General features: G+C 49.0%; 10 protein-coding genes across 10 annotated transcripts; 5 read left to right on the top strand and 5 right to left on the bottom strand.

The window, feature by feature from the left end:
- The first annotated feature begins 159 nt into the window (after positions 1–159).
- On the top strand, positions 160–2,176 carry M430DRAFT_38732 (hypothetical protein). Its single transcript, XM_024867274.1, has 3 exons — positions 160–797; positions 851–1,886; positions 1,936–2,176. Exons 1-3 carry the CDS (start codon positions 241–243, stop codon positions 2,050–2,052), a joined length of 1,710 nt encoding a protein of 569 aa, XP_024725562.1. The 5' UTR covers positions 160–240; the 3' UTR covers positions 2,053–2,176.
- Positions 2,177–2,915: 739 nt separating this feature from the next.
- Positions 2,916–5,409, top strand: M430DRAFT_162272 (hypothetical protein). The gene is made up of 5 exons (XM_024863423.1): positions 2,916–3,948; positions 3,997–5,068; positions 5,122–5,200; positions 5,252–5,293; positions 5,351–5,409. The coding sequence occupies exons 1-5, from the start codon at positions 3,033–3,035 to the stop codon at positions 5,360–5,362; spliced, it is 2,121 nt and encodes a 706-aa protein (XP_024725561.1). The 5' UTR covers positions 2,916–3,032; the 3' UTR covers positions 5,363–5,409.
- M430DRAFT_113405 (hypothetical protein) lies at positions 5,402–6,980 on the bottom strand. Its single transcript, XM_024861510.1, has 7 exons — positions 6,826–6,980; positions 6,658–6,766; positions 6,537–6,602; positions 6,383–6,477; positions 6,124–6,220; positions 5,847–6,075; positions 5,402–5,787 (listed from the first exon to the last, which is right to left on the bottom strand). The coding sequence occupies exons 1-7, from the start codon at positions 6,835–6,837 to the stop codon at positions 5,685–5,687; spliced, it is 711 nt and encodes a 236-aa protein (XP_024725560.1). The 5' UTR covers positions 6,838–6,980; the 3' UTR covers positions 5,402–5,684.
- Positions 6,981–7,159: 179 nt separating this feature from the next.
- On the top strand, positions 7,160–7,746 carry M430DRAFT_32551 (hypothetical protein). Its single transcript, XM_024866195.1, has 4 exons — positions 7,160–7,276; positions 7,340–7,374; positions 7,448–7,590; positions 7,650–7,746. Exons 1-4 carry the CDS (start codon positions 7,200–7,202, stop codon positions 7,722–7,724), a joined length of 330 nt encoding a protein of 109 aa, XP_024725559.1. The 5' UTR covers positions 7,160–7,199; the 3' UTR covers positions 7,725–7,746.
- Positions 7,747–7,968: 222 nt separating this feature from the next.
- Positions 7,969–10,129, bottom strand: M430DRAFT_132148 (hypothetical protein). The gene is made up of 7 exons (XM_024862233.1): positions 9,756–10,129; positions 9,611–9,696; positions 9,199–9,553; positions 8,918–9,146; positions 8,826–8,869; positions 8,656–8,771; positions 7,969–8,605 (listed from the first exon to the last, which is right to left on the bottom strand). Exons 1-7 carry the CDS (start codon positions 9,821–9,823, stop codon positions 8,019–8,021), a joined length of 1,485 nt encoding a protein of 494 aa, XP_024725558.1. The 5' UTR covers positions 9,824–10,129; the 3' UTR covers positions 7,969–8,018.
- Positions 10,130–10,319: 190 nt separating this feature from the next.
- Positions 10,320–11,421, top strand: M430DRAFT_132146 (hypothetical protein). The gene is made up of 2 exons (XM_024862232.1): positions 10,320–10,567; positions 10,620–11,421. Exons 1-2 carry the CDS (start codon positions 10,357–10,359, stop codon positions 11,024–11,026), a joined length of 618 nt encoding a protein of 205 aa, XP_024725557.1. The 5' UTR covers positions 10,320–10,356; the 3' UTR covers positions 11,027–11,421.
- Positions 11,422–12,823: 1,402 nt separating this feature from the next.
- Positions 12,824–14,270, top strand: M430DRAFT_132144 (hypothetical protein; the record flags this gene model as incomplete). Its single annotated transcript, XM_024862231.1, has 3 exons — positions 12,824–12,934; positions 13,013–13,303; positions 13,357–14,270. 3 exons carry the CDS (start codon positions 12,824–12,826, stop codon positions 13,885–13,887), a joined length of 933 nt encoding a protein of 310 aa, XP_024725556.1. The 3' UTR covers positions 13,888–14,270.
- On the bottom strand, positions 13,924–14,367 carry M430DRAFT_162212 (hypothetical protein). The gene has a single exon (XM_024863422.1). It carries the CDS (start codon positions 14,352–14,354, stop codon positions 13,959–13,961), a length of 396 nt encoding a protein of 131 aa, XP_024725555.1. The 5' UTR covers positions 14,355–14,367; the 3' UTR covers positions 13,924–13,958.
- Positions 14,368–15,140: 773 nt separating this feature from the next.
- Positions 15,141–17,005, bottom strand: M430DRAFT_132140 (hypothetical protein). The gene is made up of 4 exons (XM_024862230.1): positions 16,585–17,005; positions 16,222–16,535; positions 15,889–16,176; positions 15,141–15,837 (listed from the first exon to the last, which is right to left on the bottom strand). Exons 1-4 carry the CDS (start codon positions 16,808–16,810, stop codon positions 15,193–15,195), a joined length of 1,473 nt encoding a protein of 490 aa, XP_024725554.1. The 5' UTR covers positions 16,811–17,005; the 3' UTR covers positions 15,141–15,192.
- A 513-nt stretch (positions 17,006–17,518) lies between these two features.
- M430DRAFT_38724 (hypothetical protein) lies at positions 17,519–18,790 on the bottom strand. Its single transcript, XM_024867273.1, has 4 exons — positions 18,511–18,790; positions 18,384–18,454; positions 18,217–18,319; positions 17,519–18,165 (listed from the first exon to the last, which is right to left on the bottom strand). The coding sequence occupies exons 1-4, from the start codon at positions 18,685–18,687 to the stop codon at positions 17,674–17,676; spliced, it is 843 nt and encodes a 280-aa protein (XP_024725553.1). The 5' UTR covers positions 18,688–18,790; the 3' UTR covers positions 17,519–17,673.
- Between the last annotated feature and the right edge of the window lie 312 nt (positions 18,791–19,102).

The following is a 19,102-nucleotide window of genomic DNA, read 5'->3' as shown; positions in this document are numbered from 1 at the left end:
TTTACAACAGAACGAGATGCCCTACTTGCTCAACAAGCCGAGCTGGCGCGCTCCGCAAAACCCCTGTCGCTCCCCCGCATTGTCGGTCGAACTGGGGTAGCCGAGCTTGTAAAGCCGTTGCTTGCCGTTCGCATCGCGAGCCTTCACCAAGTACTGTGCACATGCAATAATAAACAACCTTTTCATGTAGGAGTCCAAACACTTCTGTCGCTGCCACTGCAGCTCCTTGATCTCATCATAATGGCAACAATTCGGGCCTCGAGAGAGGCATTAAGGCTCACACAGCGCATTACAAGACCCTGCTCTCGTTCAACGTTCCCCTCTCTCCGAACAACGTCTCGGAGTGTTGCAACACATTGTCCCCCACACCAAGCCAATGCGATATCTGTCCTTCCAACGCTTGTTGATCAGTCCTCGGAAGAATATAAGGAAAATGCAAAACAAATGGGAGAAGTGGTGGCGAAGCTGGAGCAGTTGACAAAGAAGATACATCAAGGAGGACCACCGAAGGCACGGGAGAAGCATATTGCAAGGAAGAAGATGCTTCCCAGGGACCGGGTCGCTGCTTTAATTGATCCCGGAACTTCTTTCTTGGAACTATCTACTCTGGCAGGCCATGAAATGTATCCTGAGGCGGAGGTTCCTGCAGGTGGAATCATCACAGGAGTTGGTGTGATCGAAGGAGTTACCTGCATGATTGTTGCAAATGATAGCACCGTGAAGGGTGGAACATACTATCCTATTACGATCAAAAAGCATTTGAGAGCCCAGACAATCGCTGAGGAGAACAATCTACCGTAAGTCTCTCGCCGTGTCGTATTTCTTAGTAAAGAGACTGATCTGCCTGTAGTTGCGTTTATCTTGTTGATTCAGGCGGTGTCAACCTTCCACACCAGTCAGAGGTCTTTCCCGATCGAGACCACTTTGGGCGTATATTCTATAATCAAGCACGGATGAGTTCCATGGGAATACCGCAAATATCAGTAGTTATGGGCCCGTGTACTGCTGGCGGTGCATATATACCCGCAATGTCGGACGAAAGTATAATTGTTAACGGACAAGGCCATATATTTCTTGCTGGGCCACCGTTGGTTAAGGCCGCTACCGGTGAGGTGGTGAGTGCAGAAGACCTGGGAGGTGGGAAGATGCACACATCGGTCTCAGGAGTGGCAGATTACCTCGCAGTAGATGATGCGCATGCCATCGTGCTTGCCCGGAGATCTGTGAGCAACCTCAATTGGCCAAAGAAGCAATTCCCTGCTACCGCAGGTTACGAGGAGCCACTTCATGACCCCGAGGAGCTGGTGGGCATTGCCAGCACCAATTTGCGACGACCGTTGCCGGTTCATGAGATTATAGCACGCATTGTTGATGGCAGTGTCTTTTCTGAGTTCAAGCGTGACTATGGCACTACTCTCGTGACTGGGTTTGCTCATATCTATGGCCACAAGGTTGGCATAATTGCAAATAACGGCATTCTTTTCAGTGAATCCTCTTTAAAAGGAGCACATTTCATTGAACTCTGCTGTCAACGACAGATACCTCTGATATTTCTCCAAAACATTAGCGGATTTATGGTTGGTACAGAGGTCGAACGTGGAGGTATTGCGCGCAATGGTGCGAAGCTTGTTGCTGCTGTTAGTTGCGCAGCCGTTCCTAAGCTCACTGTTGTGATCGGCGCTAGTAATGGAGCTGGGAATTATGGGATGTGTGGAAGAGCATTTGGGCCGCGATTTCTATGGATGTGGCCGAATGCAAAGATCAGTGTCATGGGTAGCGAGCAGTTGACTGCAGTCATGGAGACGGTGGGAAAAACGGTAGATCCGGAGTTGAAGGCCAGAATTGAGAGGGAGAGTGAAGCGGTCTACTCATCTGCAAGGTTATGGGTAAGTCTCTCTTGAACTACGATATTCCCCGTGCTAAAGATAACCGTAGGATGATGGCGTTATTCCACCAAGCCACACGCGACGTGTGCTAGGACTGAGCTTGATGGCTGCATTGGGAGGGAAGAACGAGCCAGCTGAGACGAAATTTGGGGTATTTAGGATGTAGATGCTACAGAAATAATACAGATTATGGAGAGAAATAGGTATACCTTTGGGCCATTTTCTTGACGTTCCTAATCTGGGTCAATTGAGGAGCTTGCTCTCAAAAGGAATATCAAAAGAAAAAGGGGTGGGGGGGGGGGGGGGGGGGGGGGGGAACGAGGCGAAGGTCAACACCCGTCGTACCAAAATCCTATTAAATGAGGTGATGATTATGCTTTTTATATTTGAAATATGAAGCAGAACTCGAAGATGCCAAAGGTAACAATGTAACATGGCATCTCGTAGAACGCACAGGCGTAATTGGTTGTTTGAAGCAGGTAGAGGTAGGTGAAACTAATTTCACAATCAGCATTGTTACGAGGTTGAAGGCTACGTCCGCACTGCTGTGTTATCAATGCACCATACTGTTTTCTTTCTCATGTCTAACTCTCCCTATTTCGATATGGTTCTCTCGATAATCCGGCCGCCAAGTGAGTTCCAACTAAGTAGGGAGAGGCCCCTTGATCCGATCAAATTTCTATCACTTACTAGTACTTGTTTAATGCAACGTCACCTTGATCAATACCTTATAAGAAAATGAATCGAATACGGGTGATAAGGCCTGAGGACATGAAACCTGAAAGCTATTTCTTCGTTTCTCACTTTGTATATATATGTTCTGTGGCATAGATATCTTTTCGGCACCCCTCCTCTGGATTAGCTACCCCAGAAAACCCCACTTGGCGTGCGCAAATCATGGAAATAAACATTCCATACCTACGATAAAAATGGCGCCGCTCCTCCCCACATCGGCGTTGGGGTACGGTTTAAATCGGCTTATCGTTGTGCGGAGTAGTTGCAGCAACAACATCGGCAAAGGAAGGTAATCAATCACTCTACATCTATATTTTGGCAGTAATACAAAGAGCAAGGACTGGAGGTGGTTTAATTGATACATGCATCAATCCTCCTGATCTTCATGTAGTATCAATACCAACAATATCAATGCTTTCTACCGCAAGATCGCGGGCAATCGCCCGGTCTCTCTTCGTCTCCCACACGTCTCGCGCCCTCTCCACAACTGCCTCGACCTCCAAAACCACTCCTATAACGTCTGTTCTTATAGCAAATCGTGGCGAGATAGCGCTTCGAGTTGGCCGTACAGCATCTGCCCTCGGGGTCCGATGCACAACAATCTACACGGCTCCCGACGCACATTCACAGCATGCGCTGTCGAGTCCCTTTTCCGTGAATCTCGGCGAGCCGAACGCATATCTCGATGGAGAACGAATCATATCTGTTGCTAAGCAGCAAGGCTGCGAGGCTTTGCACCCTGGTTATGGGTTCCTGAGTGAGAATTCGGAGTTTGCGAAACGATGTGTGGAGGAAGGGTTGGTGTTCATTGGACCGCCATGGAAAGCAATTGAAGCCATGGGAAACAAGTCCAGGAGTAAAGATATTATGATCCAGGCGGGTGTGCCATGTATCCCTGGTTATCATGGGGCAAATCAGGACCCGGCACACCTGTTGGAGGAGGCAAAGAAAATCGGCTTTCCGGTTATGGTGAAGGCTGTCAAAGGAGGCGGCGGGAAAGGCATGCGGATTGCAATGAACGGAGATGAATTCTTAGACAAGTTGGAGAGTGCGAAGAGCGAGGGAAGGAACTCTTTTGGAGATGATGAAATGCTGGTAGAGAAGTATATTGCGACTCCACGGCATATCGAGGTACAGATATTTGCAGATAAGTACGGCAACGCAGTGGCTCTGGGGGAGCGGGATTGCAGTTTACAAAGAAGGCATCAAAAGATCCTGGAGGAGGCACCGGCACCGAATTTAGCTGAAGATATAAGACAGGACTTATGGGAGAAGGCAAGGGCTGCTGCTTTGGCTGTTGGTTATGAAGGTGCTGGAACTGTCGAATGTAAGATGCCTGGAAGTTCTGATGCCGAAATAACTGACCAGAAACTAGTCATATTCGACAACGACACAAATGAGTTCTTTTTTATGGAAATGAACACGAGGCTGCAGGTCGAACATCCCGTTACTGAAGAAATCACGGGGGAAGACCTCGTTTCCTGGCAGTTCAAAATAGCCGCTGGAGAGCCACTACCCCTCGATCAAGCTACCATTGCACAGAGGATATCAGAGAGAGGATGGGCTATCGAAGCTCGAATCTACGCTGAGAACCCAAATCAAAATTTTATGCCTGATTCTGGCAAGCTCATTCATCTCCGGACACCACAGATATCGGATGGTGTTCGCATCGATGCGGGTTTCATTGAAGGTGATACGGTATCATCAGCATATGACGGCATGATAGCAAAACTCATAGTGAGCGGTCCGACTCGAGAAGTAGCAATCCAGAAGCTGTATGCTGCCTTGCAGGACTATGAAGTCGTTGGCCTGAGTACGAACATTGAGTTCCTGAAGAAGATTTGCAAGAGTCAGCCATTCATCAAGGGCGATGTTGAGACTGGTTATATCCAAAAGTACAACGATGAGCTTTTTGCTCCTGAAACCACGGAGCCCGAGGTCTTTGCGCAAGCTGCTTTGGGCCTGTTGGCAAAAGAACTCTCTGGGCCGCACGCGATAGGTCAAGGCCCTCATGGAGAGGCTATCGGATTCGGTGCTGCAAATGAGCGCCAATTCAGCTTTTTCATATCTTCTGCAACGGGTGCGGAGGGTGAACCCATCCATGTTACCATCAACCAATCTGGTCGAAAGATGTTCGACATAGATGTGAAAGGTTCTGGTATCGAAGCATCCTACGCCAATGTGGTATGCGAACCACGGTCTCCGTCGATATCAACATTCTTCCCTCATACGCGAATCGAGAGTACGGTTATCACGGAAGGAGACAAGATCACGCTTTTCCAGCACGGCAGGCAAACTCAATTAACCCTGTCACCCCCTAGCTGGTACGAGAAAGCCTTGGGGCTGAAGGACGTGACGAATAGTGTCTTGGCACCTATGCCATGCAAGGTACTAAGAAACGAAGTCAAAGAAGGAGACGAAGTTGAGAAGGATCAGGCACTTGTCGTGTGAGTGGAATCCTCAAGATGGTGGCAGCACGGGTACTAACCGGTACTGGTAGCATTGAGAGTATGAAGATGGAAACAGTAATTAGGTCGCCGCAAAAGGGGGTCATTGCGAAGCTGGTACACAAGGCCGGGGTAGGTCTTTTTCAGCATATTTCCTAGGAGCAGTTACTGACCTTCAATTAGTATATCTGTAAGGCAGGCACGGCGCTTGTACTTTTCGAAGAGGTTTGTTGCCCAACGACTCGGGGTGTAAAAAGTTCAGATGGGGCTGACTATCCATAGCACGTGAGCTGAACAGTCGACCTTGTCCACATGGGACGAAGAAATGCTACTACGATTATACGATAACTAGAGGCTTGGGTCTAGGGGTATATAAAGGTTCAAATAACTATATACTACACCAAGTCATAGTTCCCGGCCCGGGATTGAGATGGCAATCTTCTGTTCTTGCATTGCTCTTCCTGGTCCTAGTCACATATGGAACCAACCCTGCAGCTTTGTTCAAGGAAGAAAAGCTATAGTATACCAATTTGTTTCTAGAATTACCAAGAAAAGAATTCATCGCGCCCAGACCTTGCAGACCTGAGCGCCAATTCTCCCCTCGTTCCTTTCTCTCTTACAGTTTCTCCCCATTGCTTCCCACTTCAACAATCTGATCAATCCCCTCATATTCCGGCAAGTCTAAATTATATTTCTTCTTGATATCTGGACTCACAAACCTGTCACCTCGTGAGTACAAAGGCGTTTTCTCTTAGAACCGACGAAATTGTCCACTTACCTGCCACCAACGAAATGCCTCCCATTGAACCACTTCACCAACGGTTTCGGAGCCGTCAAGCTCACCAACGTACTGGGCATAAATTTCGCACCGGGCCCAGAAGATGGGGGCCCCTCTTCGATATTCCAGGATGAAGGCGCGTCGACGGATGTCACTGGAAGCTTGGTTTCTTCCAGGGCTCTGATGACGGCCGGAAAGGGCTCACGGACTTCACCGGAGAATGAGAAGCCTTTAGGAAGAATTAGAATTGGATTCTGGAAATCTGAGAGGGACGAACCAAAAATTGCGTCAATGATGTGGTCCGTTTCTTTCAAGGCCGAGGGGAAATCATCGGTGAAAGGGACGTCGAGATTTCTGAGCTGGGTTGCTAGACGCTAAGAGGTGAAGTCAGTCGATGTCTGTTACTTCAAGTATTGGTATAGAAAAGTGAAAACGAAAGAAAAATAGTAGTGGTATCCATCATTGTCACATGCCAGATTCCCAATATCTATATCCTGGCACCAAGCTCATCAAGAAAAGGGAACCCGTATACTTACTTGGTACAGCTCGTTCTTGCTCTGCTTCGGGTAGTAAATCGTAGGCTTATATCCATAATGCCAAAGATGTCTTGCGGCAACAAGTCCATCACCGCCTTCCCCCATAATTATTAGCATGCACACCCCTCATCTCATCCCCCTCTGCCGAACTCACCGTTATTTCCCGGTCCACAAGCAACCAGGACTCTCCGTCCTCTGCTTGGAGGATGCACACGGTATACTAATACCAAGTTTAGAAAAGCGTGATAATATGGGGCAGGGAGAGAGAGAAAGACCAGCTTGAGAAACAGAAAGACCCGCAAGCTCCATCAGTTGATCGATGGAAAAGGCGCCAATGCTCATGAGATCTTTGTCTAGAGCAGCCGCATTTTTGGCAGAGAGTGTCTAAGTATCTATATCTTAGCTTCCAAAATCAAGAATAGGAGATTCTAGTTGTTCCATACCTTCGAAGCCATTGCAACTCTGCACTTGGTCTCAGATCGAGTAGCTGACTTGATAATCTTGGAGATTTTGGGAATCTGAAAGGGTCAAGTTATGGTTCAGTAAAGGAGGAATCGAGATTTTAGATGTATACTTTATAAGGTTCAATTAGATTTCGATTTTATTTATACTTAATAATGAGCTTTCTTCATGACCTGATCGTATTCCCGAAGTTGTGACCTGATGTCACTCACGGGTCAACACTGTATTCCGCGGCGGAATCCCGCTCCGCCCCGCCAGCCTCCGATCCGCAAATCTCCAAAAAAGGGTCGCGAAAGCTCCAGAGCAAGCAGATCTCGACATCTTCTTCACCAGCTCTTCCGCAACGTCAGACACCATGGTCGTGAGGATCAGATTAGCACGCTTTGGGCGCGCCCACTCTCCCTTCTACAATATCGTCGTCACGCAAGCTCGGTTTGTCGCCCTCTGCTTCTTTGCATCTCCTTCTACGGGGCTTCCTCACTGACTAGAATCAAGGACCGCGAGGAATAGCAAACCGATTGAAGTCTTAGGTATGTTTACAGATTGGGATGGAGAGGGCTGGGAGATGAGAGGAGCTATTGGGAGGCTGATGTAGTGGTGCAGGAACATACGACCCTATTCCCAAGCCGCCGTTAGATGGAGAAGGCAAGCCGTGGAAGGATATCAAGCTGGATATTGCCAGGGCGAAATACTGGTTAGGTGTTGGAGCACAGCCGAGCGATCCGGCATGGAGACTGTTGTCGATAGTAAGCTCTTCTCTTGTCTGCGAATGCTCTTGTGGCAGGTAGTGACTGATACTTTACAGGCTGGCTTGCTGGAGCCGAAATACCGTCCACCGCCAGCGAATGCTCAGGCCCAAAAGCCGAAAGAAAAGGCGTAGTAATCAAGACAAGTGTACGATGGAGAAAAGCATAGTATAGTGGGCATCGGAAGTACAGAGCTGTGTGGGAATGCATTCAAGGCGTTGGGAGAGATGGGTATCTGCAGAATAGACGCCTGACAACTGTCTTCTGTTCAATTTCGTATCTACATAGTTCATATCCACTACAATGATATGTGTAGTCTTTGGCTTCCCATATCCTATATCCGATCCATAAGCGTCGTATGACATGACATCCTATAAAGGCCCTTAACGCCTTACACATACTTCATTATAATTACCGAAATTCTGTGTTCAATGAGCGGATGTAGAGAAAAACAGATTAGTACCCAAGCATAGAATCATGACGAATATCCCATAAAATGCCAGGGCCAGTGAAAGTTTCCGTAAGAGCGTTTGGCGCCAGGAACGTCTCGGGTCCAGGTCCCCTTCATCACCACTTTCGGCCTCATCATCCTCCTTCAACAGGCGCTGGTGATGTATCGAATCCGGAGCCGAGATTTTGTAGTAAAATAACCCCGGCAGGATGAAACTGATACTCGTGCTTCCGGTGCTACCAACATATGCGAGCACCTTGTCGAGAGATGAGACGGTCAGGGCTGCAGTGTAACTGAGTACAATGATTCCAGTTGTAATAATTGCAAATCGAAGCTCGCCAATCGTGTCATTCCTTGCCACAGGTTGCGATGGCGTTCCACCAAGGAGTGGCACTGTTCTTGCCGGAGAGCCATTTGGCGAATGTCTGTGCAGCTTGCCATTTGGGCGCCATTTTAACACCGCATCGACTGAAGCTCTGCAGGGGTGCACCTGAAGAGGATAAGAAAACATAACTAGAATTACAATGGCTGCTTTTGCGATTGTCGAAGCAATGGAGGGAACATCTATGGGGGGTTAACTCTCATCCAAGTACGATTTCTCCTGTTATACTTACACATCCCGACAATATTGCCCAAGACATTGTTGCCGAATGATAAATAGCCGGTGACAGCAACTAGGATGTAAATTGAAGCAGCAGAACCAATGCTAGCAGCAATAACGCCGGTAGTCCTGAAAAGAGCATGTGAGTATAAAGAATCCAAGGCGAAGAGTGATATGACATACTTTCGTGGTGCATTATCCTTGATCTCGTTCAAGATTGCGAACATCTAGAGATTTTAGCAAAGTGATCTTTTTCATACCGATGCTTGCCTTACGTTTTGATGGCACGTATATGCAAAGACAATGACGGGGAAGCTTTGCAACGTAGGGACAAGACCACCCCATCTAATAATTCTGATATCACCCCTATCCGCCATTGTATCCCCTTCTACAAAGTGATAGACGACAAGTATCACTAAGTAACCAATAGATATTAAAGCGATGACACTGGTGTATTTCAACGAATCCAGGCGGCGGAGGAACGAGAGAGGAATGACGATAAGCCTAGTATAGATGTAAGTAAGGCAGAACGACAACCCAGAAATAGGCAGCCTACATGAACGCAGTTACCCAGAAATGCCGATCAACCAGAAACGGCACAGCATCGGCGGCTTCATTGAACCCTCTGATAACGCCTGGCATAAGATCCCCTATAATGATCAGATAGCTAACGCCAACACCGAAGCATTTGATGGCAATAGCAGCATCAAATATGACCGCAGCATTGGGATAGGTGATCTGCGACAAAGCGAAGAAGGAGGAGGCGCCACGCTCAAGGTATCGAGAGCATCGACTCTGAAGATATAATCCAAACGCAGCAGCCAAGCCTGACCATAGAATCACAGCCACCCCCAGCAATATACCCATATGCGACAGCGCCAGGGGAGTGCTTAGGACGCCTGCACCGACGACTGGAGAAGTAAGTTAGATGTGCGCGCGGGTAGTGCCAGCAGAGGGTGATTGCTCACTTGTGTTTAGTAGATTGATAACACAGCTCGTCCAGGAGGCTTGGCCTGAAAAGTTGTGATCTTTCTGAGATCGGCTTGAGCGACGCCTGGGATAAGTGTCAGCCTCGGACTACATATCACCCATTCCCCAGCCCTGAAAGCGCACCTTCTACCTCGCGATGAATCTGAAGCATTGCCGCTGCCGCTTGCAACTGTAGAATAAGAGACCATCATGAACGTTCTGCTGTTTCGTACTTTTTGGCGCGTTGATCTGGTCGTCTAGGCACGGTATCGTTCTGCGAGGAGCTGGAGATCGATCCCAAAAGGGATCAGGATCAGGATCAGGATCGGGGAAAGAAAGGACGCGGGCGCAGCTACAGTACAATGGTTGCCCTTAGAGCTTCAAGACTACCATGCTGCGCGCTGCAAATATGATCGCGGAGATCGCGGAGGTCGCCTCGTCGTCGATTTGCACAGAATCCGACGAACCTCCAACCAAAAGAGTGGACTCTGATGTGAGATTTATTTATAATGCTGAGGAGACTGGTGGTTGTTGCGTTGCCGCCAGGATATAACACAAGATTAGGTAAAAATTGCGTCTCTAAATATTGGGTATAATCAGGTATAATCGGGTATTTACTCTGTAAATACTGTAGAATATACCTGTAGTTAATCAAAACAGCCACCTTCCATTCTTCAGCCTTACGCACCCAGAGCTTGATGTCTTTGGCATCGTTGCCTTTCGTCCCACCAACAAAGACTTGACAATGGAGACCCCTTTCGACAAAACCGCTGTAGAAACACTCGACCTCCTTGAAGCGCGGCTACGAAGAATTGAGTACGCAGTATCTGGCCAGGTCGATGAGGCTACACCGGCAGACGACAATACACCCGCAGCACAACGTCTTGCAGATTTGGAGCATGCTCTCCATCAGCTCGCATCTAAGTCAAGAGTGGTTCAAGATCTTTTGAGGCTTCGTCCGTCTCCCAGTAGGTCACCCTAGCAGTGACGGCTATTGATGATTTGTAGATGCAAGATACCCAGACCTTTTTCAGTCCATCGGAGCCGATGAGCTGCCCACAACCCTGGATACGGAGAGCATATTATCTATCATTCTTGCCTCCGCAAGCTCATACCCCTCCACCGCATCGCGGTTGACCTCGATTCTTGACGTGCCAGTGCCGCCCGCCGAGCTTTCAGCACAGCTCATTGCGCTCGTTCCTCGAATCGCGAGGCTTGAAGCTCTGCAAGCCGCCCAAAACACCGAAATTGCAGCCCTGAGAGAGCGAAGCGCAGCACTGATTCAGCGGTGGTATACTGTTAATATTCTAGGGGCTGGTGATAGCTGGGCTGAGTTGGAAGGGAGAGTGGAGCAGGTAGAGCAGAAAGTTCGACGAGCTACATTAGCAAAGCAGCTGGATGCCGACCTGGTTTGAGAGGGGCCTTCCTTAATCTTGGATATCGGAATGATTTGAACTTGGTGGTCATACCGCTGCCAGGCCCTCCAGAACAGCAAGATGTCGTGACAGACTTAGAGATGAAGCAAAGTTCTGGGCGATTGGAAACTGTCATGACACGTTCGATGGCATCAAGGGAGAGTGTCATCCACCGTGCCCTTCTCTTATAGCTTTGGAAAGGCTGATAGAGCTGACTTCTTACTTTGGAGAAAGTTATAGTTATAGATGGAGTGGTGGTACCGCATGAGCGGAATGGTATGATTCGTGTCTCAAGTGAGCCCATGGGAGAGGGCCTGTTGGAGAGGAATTGGGGGGTATGTTGTAGTACCTGTGAACGGGCCACAGCTTGCCTGTGCCTGGGGAACTAGATAATCAAGATTGATGCCAATGCGTAAGACAACTTCTTACTTACTATCCATGCCGTGGGCCGTGGCTGTCTGATAGCGCTTGTACTGTAGCGCCATGACCACTAGATTGTGATGTGGTGCAGGTGATAGATGCGAGGCCTTATGCACCCCGCGATGCAGCATTGCATGTGCTAGATAGATATTATGGGCGCTCATGCCTCCAGGAGTCGCGTCAAGTAGTAGTAGATCAAACGCGGGCACACTACACTTCTTCAATGGAAGGGAGGAGATGGGGGAGAAGCAAGCCACAAGCCTCGAAGCCAGCGAGGGAGGATCTCTGTGGCGTATGTGGCGCACACTGCGGATCCCCGTAGATTAGGGCCCCTTCTAGACCTGAATGGCGGGTTTGATCGACGACGAGACTGAGATTAATGAGATGGCGAGAAAGGCTGCATATGACAGTGGGTGGGTATGTATAGTAGTGAATGATACAAAGCAGAGAGAGAAGGAGGATGAGAAGAAGAAGAAGAAGAAGGAAAATAACATCAGGTCAGGGATCCCTATCTAGACATAATACTGATATCACTTCTTGCTTCTTTACCTTATTGTTCACTCTCTTCTTCATCGTGCTCCTGTCACTAAACCGACCCCCCCTCGGCCCTCCCTTCGCACCCGCTTTGCCGCGCCGCCGCTCCATGATCCATCCATCCATCACATAACGAACGAACCGTTGCGCCCCGTCGAACCCCTTCTTTTCTCTTAAACAATCCAATCCCAATCCACTTCCACATAACATCCATCCAATCCCATCTCCTCCGCTCCGCTCCACCCTCCACTCCAGCCGTCCTGTCTCACGTTTTCGTGCGTCCTTCCAACGCTTCGACCCTCCTGAGTCCCGACTCCTCGAACCCCTTCAACTCTCTTGACCCCCTTTGACCCTATCTACGCTCTTTTGGTCTTATCCTATCGAATCTTTCGCCCTTCGTCTTCTTCTCCCCCTCTTCTGTCCCCTCCCAGCTGCGCTCGCTCGCTTCTTGTAGTTGTGGTCGGATCCTCTCCTTTTCGACGGTTCTTTTCTTCCCAATTCACGCCAGCTTACGATCTACCTTAATCGTCCACGTACACACTGTCCACACTGGTGCGCGCGCAACGAACCGGGTTTCGTACCAAGCCACCTCCAGACTCTCCAGCTGAAACACTCCACGAGACCGAACCACACCGTCCTCTCGATTCCCGATTCTAGTTCTGCTCTGCCACGCTCACCTTCGCTCGCTATCCACGATACAGTACGGTCGGTATCCCGTCGATTGAATCGACCTCGATACTTGCGACTATAATACATACATAATAGAAAGGAACAGGGAAGGTTCCGACCCTGATCTTCCATATGCCATCTTACGGATCACTGCATTCGCCGTCGCTCCGAAAGATGAACGGCCAGATGGATATCAAGGGCAGGAGAACCGGCGCTGTGCGCTCAATGAGCATGGACAATATCCTCGGTGACCCGTTCGCGCTGGCCACGATCTCAATTTCAGTGGTAAGTTCCCCCCTCCCCCTCCCTGCCGGGCTTGTTCACAGTACTCCTGGACATGTTACTGATGAGAGGATACAACAGCTTGCATGGCTCATTGCCTTCGTCGGATCGGTCATTGCGACATCTCAACACCTGAATCCAAACCCCTTTCCAAATTTCTCCTGGTTCGCCATTGCATTTATGTTTTGCCTCATTATCGGCATATTCGTGGTCGTTGCATCCGACACGACTCAGACTTACCATGTAGCCCTTGTCGGCTTCCTGTCCAGTGGGCTCATCTTAACAAGCTCCTCCGTCAACTCTCTGATCTACTCCTCAAATGGCGCGAAAGAAGCTGCAGCTGCCGGTTTTATATTGCTCTCTATGGTAGATGTACGGAGAGCCTCGTTCATGGTGGTCCGAATGTTACGCTGACTTTGAAACAGATCGTATGGATCTTCTATTTTGGATCAACACCCTCCGCTGTCCCTCGCGCATACCTCGACTCCTTCGCTCTCCACAAGGAGAGGAGAATCTCTCAGGGCGGTCGAGGAATGTCCAATGGTTATGGAAGTGGTCGCCCCGATACCTCGATCTCTTCTAATGTTCCACCGCAAATGTACACCTCGGCTCAGTTGGGTGGTTTTGAGACTTCATCTCCAGTAGCAGGATTCTCAGCAGAACACAACACGTCGCAGGCAAGATTCGGCTCTGGTGCAGCACCAACCAGCAATCTAGGTGCAAGTGGACCACTCAGCTCAGAACCAACAGCTGGAGAAGTGGTTGCGCCAACGGAATACCCCTACCGAGCGAAAGCTATCTACTCGTACGAAGCCAACCCAGACGATGCCAATGAAATATCATTTTCTAAGCACGAGATACTGGAAGTCTCCGACGTCAGCGGCAGGTGGTGGCAGGCCAAGAAAGAAAACGGAGAGACTGGTATCGCGCCTTCAAATTATCTTATTTTATTATAAGACGATTCGTTTATAGGCTCGGAATGGGACGGCAAGGGGAAATCCGGAGTGGTTGGAGTTCTGTAATAAAGTCAATGTGATACGATTGGTTTTCTTTTGTTTTCACATACCATACCTACCTTCTCGGTGCAGGAATACCACCGGATGAGAGAACTCCCTTGTTCCGATCGGACTATTTTCTTCACTTTTTCTTTGACAACGAGGCACAGGACCAGATACCCTGGCTGTTGGCGGTTTGCTCTCCGCGGCCTAACTCTAAAATCGAGTGTACGAGTATAAGGCAGGCAAGCAGACATTTGGGGCATTTTTTCGGGCGTAGCGTTTTTCCCCCTCCTCTTTTCTTTGTGTCTCTTTTGATTGATGAAGAAGGGAATTATTTGTGTGAGGTACACCTGGGCTCTGGTTCTATATCCAACATTCATGAAAGAAAAGGAAAAAAACAAAAAAAGACAAAAACAAATTACCATAAAGACATGCTTGAGAATGATTCAGCCGCTCGAGCGGCTGCCGGTGACATGCATGTGCTATGACCTTCTGTGCGGGAATATACGGTGTACGTCTCCTAAGTGATTCCAGTAGAAAGGCAGGTTTTAAGATTCAGGCTTGCATTTCAAGACTACGTACAAGTGCTTACTTACTTACATTACAATTCAAACCCTTCCCCTTCCTTCAGCGAGGTCAAGTTTGTCTCTGTCCTCTTGACATTGTATACATGTGCTAGACCACGCACGAGGCCGTATTTCCATCTCGAGACATAAAACCTCAGCAGCGTCTTCCCCCTTCCTACAAAGTTATCTACTCGACCTACATCTTTCTTTCCTTTCCCATACCCCGTCAAAACGAGATACGTACCAGCAGGCCATGTTTCTCTTTGCCGTCTCGCCATTTGTAAGATAAAGAGCGATCAAATGGTCTTTGATTCTGATATTTGGCACTTCCTGAGCGGGAGGGGAATTGGTTCCCCCCTAGCCCGCCGCAGAAAGTTTCTATATTGGAAGTAGTTCATTGTAGGCCTCAACCACCCTCCCGCGTATCCCATATGAAACACCCTATTTTTTCAACACAAACCCCCCAGAGAAAGACTGGCGAGACTTGGAGGGAGAAACAATCGAATCAAATCGCGTATCAAGAACCACGGAAACGCAAGCTTCCATCGTATAGACAAGCATTAAGCTTGGGTTCCGTATCTCAACCCGGATGCGTAACCCGAGGAGGACTGAAAAACACCAGGAAGGAATGGCACGCAAGATAATCATCAAAGGAAAGACGTGTTGCTTTTTTCAAAAACCCAAAAACCCGTCCTTCTCAAGCGCCTTTATCACAACCGATCCGTCCCAGCAATTCCTTCCTGTCGCTGTGCCCTGGCAAACTAACGCCAGTTGCACTAGTCGCGCTTTTCCGATACCTCGAAGAGTTTGTCCGTCCTTTCAAGTTGATAGCTTCGACTCCCACCTCCTCTTCATAAGGAGGTAGTTGAACTTCCTCCACCTGTTGAATCGTCTCAATGGTCTTCTTATTCGTGATGTCTTCCTCTTCCTCCTTGCCGTCATCGTCATCGTCACTCCGCGTATCGTCGGCTTGGCCACCCTTCAACACTGAAATTGCAACCTTGAGAATCATCCAAAACCACATCAAGGTAATACCCTGCAGGAAGAGGAGCGCAGAAAGGAAACCCCACTTGATACCATCATTCCAGCATACAATACCCTCGGGGTCGCGGAACGGTTCGATGAGATGCCCAAAGCGATCAGGCGGCGGGAAGGGGCCGGTGATAGCTCCGTTTTTGCCCCGGTAACACCCATAGGATATAGTGGCTGGAATATCGGCGTAGACGGACCAACAGATCATGAGGTACAATACATGTCGGGCAGTGACCCAGGTGAACATGAATATGCCAAAAACAATATCGCAGATGGTGGTGTAGCCGAGATACTTGAGACACTTTGCTACCTGCAGAAACTAGGTTAGGAAGGTAGTGACTGGCAGAGGAGAACGACTCACCGGAAGGAAGATGTCTACAACATCCATTATGCAGAGGATAAGGTTTGCGACCTTCGTCTGGTGATACCCGTAACTGGTGAATATCAACATGGTCGTCACAATGTGATGCGTAAACATTTGCCAGTGGTCCTTCCGTCTCTTCTCGATGTTGATAACCATGATCTGCTGAAGCCAAAAAGCATATTGTACTAGAATGTACCATTTTCGCAACCCTCCGATTTCTCGGTTTGGCCAGTCCGTCCAGAGCTCTTTGAGGTTGAGCCAATAGTCTGAATTGACCAGTAGATACTGCGCCTATTAGCAAGTACTTGGAAGGGATGGACAGTGGCTTACCATTCCGAGTGTCCAGAAGACTGAGTAGTAAATCAGAAGCCAAGCCTGCTCAGCAAATCTGGTCTGGTCCCTTCCCGTCTTGACGCCTCCTCGTTTTGCGAGTGGCATCAGGACATAATCCATAGCTGCGGCACGGAGCCCTGTGAAGACAACGATCCAGTAGAATACCATCCAGGCATCGTTCCATCCCGCATAGTATTCGCCGCTTTCCGGATTATAGTAGGAGAGCTCAAAGAATTTGCGAGTATGCCTTCGTGCGCGAGGGAAGCAGATATGCGTCAAGCTCAGAAGCATCAACAGGTTGACGGATAGCCCTGGATTTGATCGTCAGCTAGAGTTGGATGTAAGAGGGCATTCTCATACCAATTTGATGCTCCACAATCCATCCACATACGATTTCCAGCGGGCCATCATCTTTCCGCTTGGCTTTCCACTTTATGATGGTCGGGCTAGCTGTAAGCCCCTCTGGATGTCCAACCTCGGGCTTGTGCTCTATTTCATTGACATTATTCCCGCTTTTATGTAACCAATCTTGTGCAGCTTCGACCTTCTCGTTCCGGAGCTCAGCAGTGGCAGATTGGTCGTTCATGGCGCTCTGTCCTTGGTGAGAGCGCGAGGGCGTTCGATAGCGAGTGGGTTTGGGGCCAATTGCGGGCGAAAGGCTCCCAATGGACTATGTTCAGTGTGGATTGAAAGGTTCATAAATTTCCAGGAAATAGAGATCAGGAAACGAGCGTGGGATATGGAGGTTCCAGCAGGTGGTTTTGCAAAGGCGGTGAGAGTGTGGCAGTGGGAAAAGGCTCGCTCCAGTTTCATCGTCGTTTAACCCCTTTGAGGATCTGATCGACGAATGAAACATCGCATCAACCGATTAGAGCGCTCGAGTCTGGGGAAGGCAAGGATCTACTTCTGCTTTTCCAAGAGTCTAGGAGAGGAAATCTTTGGAGAATCTTTGAAGGATGGACAGTGCACTTCTCAATACTTTTCTCTCGTCGCTTTGCCCATCAACGGGTGCCGGGCAGCCTCCCTGCGTGCTCGTCTCGCGAGAGGGGCGAGGGGCGAGGGGGGGCGGAGGGGAGGGGAGGGGACTGCGACCTGCCTGGGTTCCTGTTCCTGCGGCAAGTTGGTTTGTGCCAAGCAGAAGCAGAAGCCAGGCACAGTACAGTAGGTACCCGACAGTGGTAGCAAGGCCTCACCATTCTTCTACTTTCTTACTATATACGTACCATTAAAGGAGCAAATCCGGGTGTGAGTATGAAATGCAGTAGTGATTCTGTAAATACAAGAGCGACATAATAACGAGGAGAACAGCGCTATTTCTTGTCCGTTTCACTCCCAACGCCCAAAGGTCTGTTTCCTTAGCAAATGAAATACAATTAATCCCCCCAAATTAACTTATCATGCAGCGACCCATTCCCAGTCCTCCACCTAGGTTCCTCAGGCCATCTTAGTCTAGTTGTTCTGCTGGTTGTTGAGGATTCTAAGGATTGCAAGGAAGAGGTTGAGGATGTCAAGATACAGGCTGATTGCAGCCGCAATCTCCTCCTCAACATGGTAGTGTCTCATAATAAGCTGCGTATCCACCAGGATGTAACCCGAGAAGATCAAAGCCGCAATACCAGAGTATACCAGTTCAGCCGTACTGTTGTAGGGAAAGAATGCAGCCATGAATCCGAACAGAATCAAAGCCCACAGTCCTCCGAACAGATATGGCATCCACGAGGTAAAGTCGTACTTTGTCTGGCAGGCGAAGAGTGTAAGGGCTACGAAGATGCCAGCGGTAAGCAGCACGGCTTGGAGTACAATGCGCGAATCAAAGAAAGACGTGACGACGGAGATAGAATAGGCTTCAAGGCCCGTGAAGGCCGCGAGAAACATGAGGTTCGCTGGATATGACTTTCGCTTCCAGTAGGTAAGGAGCATAAATCCGATGGCCCCAAAAAGCTGCAGTAAGATTAGACAAATCCTTTATAATTGTTCGAGGGCTCCACGTACGGAGATCCACATCATCCACTGATTGCTTTGAATCCATTGCTTGTAGGACGCACTGAAGAAGGAGACTGAGCTCAGGATGGCCGTGGCGATGAGTTGAACAGAGCTGCATTATCATTATTATATGCCACGATGAGATGGTCACAATGTAAAAGGGAGCCCATGCTTACAGGATAGCATAAACTTTCCGCACGAAGGCCATTCTGATATCGATAGTCGCCTCAGCGGCTGAGCCACCGAACTGGAATATCATCAGCACCGCTACCAACAAAGCCATACAACACTCCGCGTACATACCTTGAAATCATCGGGAACGTTGTCTTCGCTACTTCGGGGGGCTCCTAGAAGAGCAGCTTGATCATCGGCGGAAGAGGATGGTTGGTCAACGTATGAAGGCGGGGCTTGAGGATAGTGAGCCGTTTCATCGAGAGAATCCCGCTGCGCGGCAGCTGTGTACTTGATATTTCCGGACATCGTGAGGCTTCTGCGAATATCGTGATACAGCAAGAAGGAGAGCTTGGATGTCTGATCGTTGGTGGTGGAATGATGAAATGGAGCCTGGAGGTGGCCGGGCTCAGATGACGGTAGAAGGTTCGCCAGCGGGGCTTAGCGCCTGGTATACTCCGTGCCTCATACGCCATAGGTACCTTAGGTACATCGGTAGGTACCTGGGTACCAGGGATTGAGCAGTCACGAGTGTTTATTTCATACGTCCAAAGGCACATAAGAATCCGATTCTATGCGGTTCTCTCATTACACAAATGCAATCACGTTGTGCCTTACAAACTTTCTATTCGGTAGGAGTCGAGTGCTTCCTGAACGCCGCCTCACGACCACGATGCATAAAGCGTTCGCAAAGTTTGAATAGAGTCTACTAGCTACCTTATGA

Source organism: Amorphotheca resinae, assembly GCF_003019875.1.
Source record: "Amorphotheca resinae ATCC 22711 unplaced genomic scaffold M430scaffold_1, whole genome shotgun sequence".
Lineage (NCBI taxonomy): Eukaryota > Fungi > Ascomycota > Leotiomycetes > Helotiales > Amorphothecaceae > Amorphotheca > Amorphotheca resinae.
The sequence above is the reverse complement of the archived record's forward strand: the minus strand, read 5'-3'. Positions and strand labels throughout refer to the sequence as shown.

What these genes read in the sequence shown, in the direction of transcription:
- M430DRAFT_38732 (XM_024867274.1), top strand. Translation starts at nt 241, where the DNA reads ATGGCAACAATTCGGGCCTCGAGAGAGGCATTAAGGCTCACACAGCGC. An exon ending in GCTGAGGAGAACAATCTACC is followed by an intron (nt 798 to 850) that starts GTAAGTCTCTCG and finishes ATCTGCCTGTAG; the next exon opens with TTGCGTTTATCTTGTTGATT. An exon ending in ACTCATCTGCAAGGTTATGG is followed by an intron (nt 1,887 to 1,935) that starts GTAAGTCTCTCT and finishes AGATAACCGTAG; the next exon opens with GATGATGGCGTTATTCCACC.
- M430DRAFT_162272 (XM_024863423.1), top strand. Translation starts at nt 3,033, where the DNA reads ATGCTTTCTACCGCAAGATCGCGGGCAATCGCCCGGTCTCTCTTCGTC. An exon ending in AGGTGCTGGAACTGTCGAAT is followed by an intron (nt 3,949 to 3,996) that starts GTAAGATGCCTG and finishes ACCAGAAACTAG; the next exon opens with TCATATTCGACAACGACACA. An exon ending in AAGGATCAGGCACTTGTCGT is followed by an intron (nt 5,069 to 5,121) that starts GTGAGTGGAATC and finishes CGGTACTGGTAG; the next exon opens with CATTGAGAGTATGAAGATGG.
- M430DRAFT_113405 (XM_024861510.1), bottom strand. An exon ending in TCTTTCTGTTTCTCAAGCTG is followed by an intron (nt 6,603 to 6,657) that starts GTCTTTCTCTCT and finishes ACTTGGTATTAG; the next exon opens with TATACCGTGTGCATCCTCCA. An exon ending in AGGCATTTCGTTGGTGGCAG is followed by an intron (nt 5,788 to 5,846) that starts GTAAGTGGACAA and finishes ACGAGGTGACAG; the next exon opens with GTTTGTGAGTCCAGATATCA.
- M430DRAFT_32551 (XM_024866195.1), top strand. Translation starts at nt 7,200, where the DNA reads ATGGTCGTGAGGATCAGATTAGCACGCTTTGGGCGCGCCCACTCTCCC. An exon ending in ATCGTCGTCACGCAAGCTCG is followed by an intron (nt 7,277 to 7,339) that starts GTTTGTCGCCCT and finishes ACTAGAATCAAG; the next exon opens with GACCGCGAGGAATAGCAAAC. An exon ending in CAAACCGATTGAAGTCTTAG is followed by an intron (nt 7,375 to 7,447) that starts GTATGTTTACAG and finishes GTAGTGGTGCAG; the next exon opens with GAACATACGACCCTATTCCC.
- M430DRAFT_132148 (XM_024862233.1), bottom strand. Translation starts at nt 9,823, where the DNA reads ATGATGGTCTCTTATTCTACAGTTGCAAGCGGCAGCGGCAATGCTTCA. An exon ending in GATTCATCGCGAGGTAGAAG is followed by an intron (nt 9,697 to 9,755) that starts GTGCGCTTTCAG and finishes CACTTATCCCAG; the next exon opens with GCGTCGCTCAAGCCGATCTC. An exon ending in TATCAATCTACTAAACACAA is followed by an intron (nt 9,554 to 9,610) that starts GTGAGCAATCAC and finishes TTACTTCTCCAG; the next exon opens with TCGTCGGTGCAGGCGTCCTA.
- M430DRAFT_132146 (XM_024862232.1), top strand. Translation starts at nt 10,357, where the DNA reads ATGGAGACCCCTTTCGACAAAACCGCTGTAGAAACACTCGACCTCCTT. An exon ending in TCAAGATCTTTTGAGGCTTC is followed by an intron (nt 10,568 to 10,619) that starts GTCCGTCTCCCA and finishes GATGATTTGTAG; the next exon opens with ATGCAAGATACCCAGACCTT.
- M430DRAFT_162212 (XM_024863422.1), bottom strand. Translation starts at nt 14,354, where the DNA reads ATGGTAATTTGTTTTTGTCTTTTTTTGTTTTTTTCCTTTTCTTTCATG.
- M430DRAFT_132140 (XM_024862230.1), bottom strand. Translation starts at nt 16,810, where the DNA reads ATGAACGACCAATCTGCCACTGCTGAGCTCCGGAACGAGAAGGTCGAA. An exon ending in TCTTCTGGACACTCGGAATG is followed by an intron (nt 16,177 to 16,221) that starts GTAAGCCACTGT and finishes TAATAGGCGCAG; the next exon opens with TATCTACTGGTCAATTCAGA. An exon ending in TTGTAGACATCTTCCTTCCG is followed by an intron (nt 15,838 to 15,888) that starts GTGAGTCGTTCT and finishes TAGTTTCTGCAG; the next exon opens with GTAGCAAAGTGTCTCAAGTA.
- M430DRAFT_38724 (XM_024867273.1), bottom strand. Translation starts at nt 18,687, where the DNA reads ATGTCCGGAAATATCAAGTACACAGCTGCCGCGCAGCGGGATTCTCTC. An exon ending in CGGAAAGTTTATGCTATCCT is followed by an intron (nt 18,320 to 18,383) that starts GTAAGCATGGGC and finishes ATGATAATGCAG; the next exon opens with CTCTGTTCAACTCATCGCCA. An exon ending in AGTGGATGATGTGGATCTCC is followed by an intron (nt 18,166 to 18,216) that starts GTACGTGGAGCC and finishes ATCTTACTGCAG; the next exon opens with CTTTTTGGGGCCATCGGATT.